This window comes from Musa acuminata, chromosome BXJ1-1 (assembly GCF_036884655.1).
Source record: "Musa acuminata AAA Group cultivar baxijiao chromosome BXJ1-1, Cavendish_Baxijiao_AAA, whole genome shotgun sequence".
Classification (NCBI taxonomy): Eukaryota; Viridiplantae; Streptophyta; class Magnoliopsida; order Zingiberales; family Musaceae; genus Musa; species Musa acuminata.
The window spans coordinates 20,845,788-20,854,225 of NC_088327.1; the positions used below are offsets into that span (position 1 = coordinate 20,845,788).

An 8,438-nucleotide genomic window follows, 5' to 3' on the forward strand; every position below is an offset into this window, starting at 1 on the left:
TAGGTATTAATATAAATGAGAGAACTTTGCTCTGATATCAATTATTAGAATCTTAATGGCACTAAGAGGGAGAGTGGCGATGGATGAATTAGTACTATATTTAATCATCTTTAAAGTTTGATCATAAAATCTATATAAAAATATAATTAACCAAATATTGAGTATGAGTAATGGTTGTGAGTAAAGCGAATAATAAGCAAGTAATCATAAGCAAAAGTCACAAGCAAGAGAAAGAATATAAATTGGTATAAGAAAAAAAAAAGCTAGACTCATTTTCTCCTCTCTTCATATATTTTTATAGAACCGTTATGAATAATGAACTAGAGACAAAGAGAAGATGACCGAAGATATATAATCTCTCAATAATTGGTTCATACGAAGAGAAGATCTGTAATCACTTAATAATGTCACATATTCATGTCTCCGCACTAAGTCACTGGGAGATCCTATCCTTTTATAGATGAGAGTAGATGATCTAGGATCAGTAATTCGGAGAGCTTTTCCATGAAGAGTTTTTTCTCTATTAATCAATAATCATAATCAGAATTTAATAAAATATATAATATATCTTATCTAATTAAATATGATCATATAATCTAACGGTTATGTGATATTACCTATTTAAATATTATCCCAACTAAGAAGTTTGAGTTTTCTATGCAAAGAAGCGTTATCCTAAACAAATGTTTGCTGAATTTAAAGATGCTGTTAGCAAATCTATTACTGGTCCAACAACTAGCAATAGAGAGGAGGAATGAAATTAAGCATAGAATTGATCAACATGGCATTTCTAATTGGGGATAAAAAGTGCTTTAACAAACCATTGATTCTACGGATGGATTTATCAATAATTTGACTCTGGTTGTTAGGAGTAATCTTGTTGTACGCATTTATAGGTTTCGTACATTTAGTGAATTCTAATAGGTTTCAGATCTTATGTCTAACTACAGACAGCGACGTAAATGACCACTCGAGAATGAGGTGCATATCGAATGCACGAGTGTGGTGGGGGACACCTAACTGTGTCGTACCGCAAGTCGTAGGGTTACCGTTTTCCTTCCAATAGCTCCTGGGGTTTGCCCTCTTATCTCCAGCGAGATAAGGCTATCCCTCCTTCTGGTGAACCAGAGAAACAAGAAGGCCTAGTTTTCATGGCGACCGTGGCCTTCAACCTCGTAGGCGCCTTCAAGGGACTCTCCTTGGGGTCGAGCTCAGCATCTTCTTACCTCAGGGGTGACCTCGGGCTGCCCCGCTCCGGCAGCGGTACCTCCATCTCCTTCCCCACGAGGTCCCCGCTGACGATCGAGTCGGCGCACAAGAAGGGGGCCGGTAGCACCAAGAACGGCCGTGATTCCAGGGGGAAGCGGCTCGGCGTCAAGATCTACGGCGATCAGGTCGCCCAGCCTGGTGCCATCATCGTGCGGCAGCGCGGAACCAAGGTAACAGACCTCAGTTCTTGTTTGAATCTTTCTGCTGGATGATAGATTTTTTAATATAGAATTGGTTAATGTTTCAGCCATTGCTATGTTCGTAACAGATCCTAATGAGAACTCTGTTACTGAACTCAACCCGTCACTAGCAAGTTCCGCATTCGGTTTCATCTTTCTTTTTCTCTGCGGTCATGATTGCATTGCATTTTGTACGAAAGGAATCAAATCACGGAAAATTAAGGTGTTGTTCCCTGAGTACTCAGGTGGATTGCCACCGCCATTCATTTGATATGTCGAATATGATAGCGGGGTGAGGGGGAGATGAGAACAAAGTCATTTTAGAGTTGGCATGGAGGAAATTTGATTTATGTAAAGGGGAGAAGCTGGATGGTTCTAGCATTCTACTGGATTAGTGGATCATTAGTGATAATTCTACAAGTCCATTGGATTATCAGTGATTGTTCTCACACCTTGATGTGGACGTAAGGGCAACGTGTTTCTCTTTGTTACTCATCGTTGAAATGGATGGCATACGATGTGATTTTGATATGGTGTTTTCTTTAAGACTGCAGACAGATGTTAAGGGAACTCTATCTCCCGACTGAGCCTACTATGGAGGTTTTATTATTCCCATTCCTTTAAGATATTGAACCTTTTGGATTGAGTTTAACTACAGGATTTAGGATCAAGATGGTTAATCAGTACTCATGGGGTTTGCTTAAGTTGCCACCCCAAATTGGTAGTCAAGATTTGGTCTATGTGTAGCTCAATCTTGTCTTGGGATCAGCTTTGCTTGAACTCTGATTAAAAAAAATCTTCTTGAGCCTGGTTTTGGAACTTGGTCTGATTTGCTGCTTGATAGTAGATATTGTTTGTTTTTATATCAAAGTATAGGTTCAATTTGGCTAGGTTGGTTTAAGTGTGTCATGTGTGCACCTAAAACCATATGCTTCTCTGCATGAGATTGACTGGGGATAGCCTTAGCAATGTGGTATCAGCATATTTCAGCCTATCTGAAACTCTGTTTATTTAATTTATTCATGCTAAAATTGTCATAAACAGGCATGATATGTGATTGTCAGTTGCTGGTCTTCTGGGTTACACATATATCATAAAGAAGCTTTTATGTGCTGAATATCAGGTCAACCAACCTGTTGCAGAAGATCAACATTGGCAACATGTCCTGAATATGTCATAAGCAAGCATAATTATGAAGACTAGCAGGTTTATCTCTGTTTATAATCATTAAATCCATGTGACTTTGATCCGGTGTTTTCTTTGGCCTTGGATAACTGCTTATCTTTAAAAATAAAATTTGATAGAATATAACTGTGGTGGTTTCATATATACATCACTAGCCATCATGTGTTCAAATATTTGTTTAACTTTTTTTTTTTTTGACAAAGTTGAAAAGATTCAGACCACATGCCCACAATTATGGCCAATGTCTATGTAAAGTGGTCGCTTATTGAACTATAAGATGATATATCTGAATAGCCCACAAGTTGAGGGACATATTCTTGATGAAACTGTTAAACCATTTTACTTGTCTCATGGGAATGGATCGTGGACTCCAAATGCTTGTTAGTGTTGATGGGATAAGGATGGACCTTTTAGTATATGACATGATAGGTGTAAACCAAGGATTGAAATTTCGTACTGTACCGGAGTTTTGAGATTCGCTCGGTACGGTATGGTACTGTATACTAAGCGGTATATTTCGGTATACCGCTTTGTGTGTGTGTGCGTGTGTGTATATATATATATATATATATATATATATATATATATATATATAAGTAAAAAAAAATCTTTTTCTGTGATGTCGCCTCTTTTCTCCCCACGCGGGGTGACGTCGCCTATATATATAAGTAAAAAAAAAAATCTGTGACGTCGCCTTATGTGGGGAGAAGAGGGACGACATCGCCTCATGTGGGGAGAAGAGAGACAACGTCGCCTTTATATATATATATATATATATATATAAGTAAAAAAAAACCTTTTATATATATATAAAAGTAAAAAGAGAGGCGAGGCGACGTCGCCTCTCTTCTCCCCGTGATGCCTAGGATTCTTCTCCTCGCGCAGATAAGAAGTCGTCGACAGACGAGGAGGGAGAGCGGCGCAGGTTCTCCTCTTCTTCTCTCTGTTCTTTCTTCCCCTTCTCCCTCTTCTTTCATCTCCATCGGTCACCCCTCTTCTTTCTTCTCCCTCGGTCACCGCCGATTTAAGACGATAACAGGGCGGAAACAACCTCAATCGACGGTACCGCCTGGTAGTAGGCGATCTGTGTACCGGTTTGCTAACAGACCAATATGTACCATCCGGTACGGACGGTATTATTTGAAATTAAAAACTTTGGTCTAAACCCTATTGAGATAATCAATAGGATGGTGAATGTTTGTAACTTTTTCTTCTTATTATGTTATGTCAAATTAGGCAGTTAAGAAAGCAAAAATAACATACAATAATTTGATGTTGTGTAGAATAATTTTGTAGAGTGTTTTGGTGCTGTTATGGCATATACTGGGATAGTAGAGGAGAGGGGTGCTACAAGAGATGGATCTTGAGGGTTGATAAAATATATGTAACTGATGTATACAACATGATCCATGGTATTAAACTCAAGTACCGTGTTAGGATCAAGATCGGTAACTGGTGATTATGAGAGTAGCTTGTTTTTTCAACCAATGAAATTGACCAAAATGACAAAAGTTGTTTGGAATCTTTCTAGTACAGTTAGAACCTGCTAAAATCAATTAGAATTTGCCTGAATCAATTAGAACTGTCTGCAATTAAGTTGGAATTGGTTGAAGATAGAACATATTAGGATTGGCTAGTTGAACCTACACTTTGCGTACAAAACCAAACAGTATCAACTACATTATAAATCAGTTAGAGAAGACCAAGTTCAGTCGAGCCTGAATGGTTCTAGAGGATTCTAGCATCTAGACTGGATGGTCTTTTTCTACTACTTAGCCCAAGCATAGCCACCTTGGACTGAGCTATAGTCGACTAGCCAATCCTAATATGTTCCATCTTCAACCAATAATTAAGTTGGAATACATCAAAGCATATTTTCCCTGTACAAGATTGAGAGGGACTGGACATCTTTATGGGCTGAACCTGATGAATTTGTTAATCTATGGACCGAACATCTTTAACCATTTATTCATGGTGAAGTTCAAGCACAATATGTGTGCCAAGGCTGGGTATGTTAATCTATCTTCTTGGTTATGTGTATATAGCTCAAGCAACTAAGGATCCTCAACTGTTGCTCTAAGCTTGCTAATATTCTAGTCAAAAGAGAAAAGGATGCACACCAACTCAAAGTGGCTAATTGAGAAAATTCTCATTTCTTTCTTATTTGGTGAGAAGATAAATAAAATAATGCAAGTGAAACATTTTGATATCTAGGGTTTGATGTAGCAATAGTGAAGTGTCAAACACAATGTTTTTCTGAAAATATATTCTTAAGTTGGATTAGTTTGTTCTTTATTTCCATGCCATATATAATAAGAATAATCAGGATGTAATAAATTGACCTCTACTTTGCTTAGGTGTTACATCTTACTGAAGAAGTCTAACTGCTTTAGTTGAAGCACACATTTTATGGCATAAACAAATAAACATTTGACATTTTCCTTTTAATTATAGAGAGAGTTGAGAGAGAGATTGTCTTCTGTGGATTCATAATGGTACTGTATATCTTTCTGCAAGTCCCTGGACCTACATTTCTTTATCACTAAAGTTTTGATGAAAGGTTTCTTTAAGTAAAACCAGAAGCTGCTGAAAGAAAATCATTCATGTTCTTTTATAGCATTTTTGGTCTTTGTGCCTATACTTGTTTGTGTTGCTTCAGCATATAATGATGCATAAGTTTCTTCAATGTGTGTTTATGCTTTCGATGATATAGCTGTTCTACTTGGTTAGTTCCATTTAGAACTTCTGGTTATGGTCAACATTTTCTCTTAAGGCATCTTCGATTTATTATTGCAAATTTACTTTCTGCCAACGAAGGTCAGGAATTACCTGATTTGAATCTCTCATATTTATGGTTGGTTGGCATTACTTACAAGGAATGGCATCTTATCGAAATATTTGCTTTAGATATGTGATTTGTCCAATGTTTCAGTTTCATCCTGGGAACAATGTTGGACTAGGCAAGGATCATACTATTTTCTCTTTGATAGACGGGCTGGTTAAGTTCGAGAAATTTGGACCGGACAAGAAAAAGGTTAGCCTGGAACACAGGCAGAATACTGCTCTTTTCTTTCTTGGTTGATATAGACTTATTGAATAATTGATGATGTAATATCAACAGGTTAGTGTTTATCCACGTGTTGAACAGCCAGAAAATCCAAATAGTTACAAAGCAAGAAAAAGGGAGTATTTCCGACTGCAGCGGGAGCGCAAGAAGGCAAGAAAGGAAGGTGTTGTTTCTCCACAGCTAGTATTGGCTTCCAGTGAGGAAGCTTCAGAAGTCAGTCCTGTTTGTTGATGGATTTGCCATGTAAATTTCTGTTTGAAGGTACTGCTTCTATTTATTTGCAGATCTTGTATTGTCAAATCAAGTATGATTAAGCTCAGATTTTTTCTTCACTGTCCTTTGTGTCTTAAGTTGTTGTTATGCCACTGCCTCATTCTGGAAGCTATGATGACAATTGGATAGGGGAAAAGAGATGAAGCATCATCTTTAATTAGGGTTTGATATGCTATAAAGGTTGTAGAGAGTGTTAACCAGTCCAATAGTAACTAAATAGAGACATTTCAATTTGGAAAATTTTTATGATTCTCTGGTGCTGGTAAGTTTGGATGTCTGCCTTGGCTTTAGAGGGGGAAATCCAATTATTGATCTATTCTGGCATTGAAAAGTTAACTTTTTCCATGTGATTGCATTATCATTTTATAGTCTACAATGATACATTTGGCATCTTTAGAAATGATCTTGGTACCACAATCATATATTTTCCATCATTAACAACTGATGAAAAAATTGACATGGTATATATTCTCATAATGACGTACATAAAAGACAAAAAATCTTTGGTAAAAATGTTACATCTAGCGAGTGTTCACCTCTTCATGTCTCTTTGCTTGTTTCTGATCCGTACGGATATGGAAAGATTTTTAGGTGTAAGTTGTCTCCCTCTAACCCTCAAAATCTAATATTCTGGTTCCAAAATCCTTTTTAGATCGAAGGCTTTCACAATTCCTATGTGAAAATTAGTACTTACATCTGGAGTTGAAGACCAAGAAATTAATGATTGGTATCGTAATGCAACCTTCAAGACCAAACTAATGAAGATTCAAGGGCAATAATCCTTACATCTGGAGTTGATCTTGTGGAAGACGGTAATGCATCCAGACCAGCTTTTACGACAAAATCTTGGGTACGGTTCCTCCATTAAAATTGCTGATATCTGTTTTGCGAAAGATTCTTTTTGGTTTGCCTTCGGATTGCTAAATTATTGAGCTCGCTGTCGAACGTTTTTTGCTGTCGGTTCTCGCATGTTGCTGCTGCTGCCATAGATCAGGTTTGTGCGAAGCAACTCAAAGAAGTATGGGGCTTTTTATGGTGGGAGGGGAAGGAGGAGGGGAAGAGTTGGGCAGCATATATCTTCTCCCTAAAAGTGCAGTCCTGTTCTACCCTGCTATATATTTTAAACTCTTGCTCTTTGATTATATACTCATGTCCTTGCCTGGAAGAGCATTAATTAATAAACTGTTAAGAGGGAGAGGACCAGTGAAGTATGATATAAATCTCGTCTTTTCGTTTCTGTTCTTTCATCACTTTTCTCTTGGGAAGGAGATTCAACCCTTTGCTTTAAATTCTTATGTGATGATTTATTTGTGTCCAAAAAGTGTTTGGATCAATTTTGTCTGCACATATATTGACTATTGATTTATCCCCTACTTCTTTCTTTCCCATGTCAATACAATCAGAAAAGCTGCAGTCTTGATAAAAGCTCACTTGAACCTACTTCGACAGGTAAATAATCAACCTTCGTTCCAGCTCAAGTAGCCTTCACCTCTCCGTGTTCGTGTCATTTGTTGGAAAGATGAGCATGACATCTTACCTGGCATAATACGTGAAATATCTATCAAAGAAAGAAGAAAGACTAGACTTAATACATACCGTCTTATTTTTGTACGTAGATATTTTTTTCCAATCAATATATTTATCATAACTATATGCAATTTTTTTATGTTGGGGACAAATGACTAGAGGTATAAACCATAATCCAAACTCATTGATTCAACCCAAATCATGCTTCAAATCTTGGTGAGACATTCTTAATTTGTTGACATGTTGAGTTTCACCTTTCTCTATTTCGTGTATATATATATATATATATATATACATATATATATATATACATATATATATATATACATATATATATATATACATATATATATATATACATATATATATATATACATATATATATATATATATACATATATATATATATATACATATATATATATATACATACATATATATACATATATACATATATATACATATATACATATATATATATATACATATATACATATATATATACATATATACATATATATACATATATATATATCTCATTTTAGCCTAACTAAATTTTATGATTGGGAACGCAATCTAGGAATTATTAAGTCAGTTTTTGATTATTCAAGGTGATAGCCAATTCAGATCTAACCTAATTCCTTTTTAAAGCTAGTTTGAAGTCAAACTTCTTTATCCTCGTCCTGATTCTTACAAAATTACATTACGTCACTCCCAACAATACTTCATTGATGCTTAGGTCAATAAATGAGTCGAACAGGTCGGATATATTCTAAGTGCTTGTGTTTGTGTTGTGATGTACATATGAAGTCCCTTTTACCGTGGACACTTAGTGTTGTTACCTCCAAATGATGCACTATTCATGTGAACTTGAAGCTTTAATCTTGGGCGTAATTGTTGCTAATCAGCACCAGTCCGGGACTCAACAACTTTTTGCC

The 8,438-nt window shown here is 36.3% G+C and overlaps 1 protein-coding gene across 2 annotated transcripts; it reads left to right on the forward strand.

The window, feature by feature from the left end:
* Positions 1–1,072: 1,072 nt before the first annotated feature.
* LOC135677215 (large ribosomal subunit protein bL27c-like) lies at positions 1,073–7,059 on the forward strand. 2 transcript variants are annotated; one of them, XM_065189288.1, is made up of 4 exons: positions 1,073–1,439; positions 5,566–5,667; positions 5,755–5,961; positions 6,626–7,059. In XM_065189288.1, exons 1-3 carry the CDS (start codon positions 1,152–1,154, stop codon positions 5,929–5,931), a joined length of 567 nt encoding a protein of 188 aa, XP_065045360.1. In that variant the 5' UTR covers positions 1,073–1,151; the 3' UTR covers positions 5,932–5,961; positions 6,626–7,059. The 2 variants fall into 2 exon arrangements, with proteins under 2 accessions (XP_065045360.1, XP_065045354.1); XM_065189282.1 differs by lacking the exon at positions 6,626–7,059 and having other exon boundaries at positions 5,755–6,032.
* The last annotated feature ends 1,379 nt before the right edge of the window (positions 7,060–8,438 follow it).

Bases quoted from the DNA above. Each gene is read 5' to 3' on its own strand.
- LOC135677215 (XM_065189288.1), top strand. From the start codon at position 1,152: ATGGCGACCGTGGCCTTCAACCTCGTAGGCGCCTTCAAGGGACTCTCC. The intron at 1,440-5,565 runs GTAACAGACCTC...CCAATGTTTCAG, and splicing joins TGCGGCAGCGCGGAACCAAG to TTTCATCCTGGGAACAATGT. The intron at 5,668-5,754 runs GTTAGCCTGGAA...TAATATCAACAG, and splicing joins TTGGACCGGACAAGAAAAAG to GTTAGTGTTTATCCACGTGT.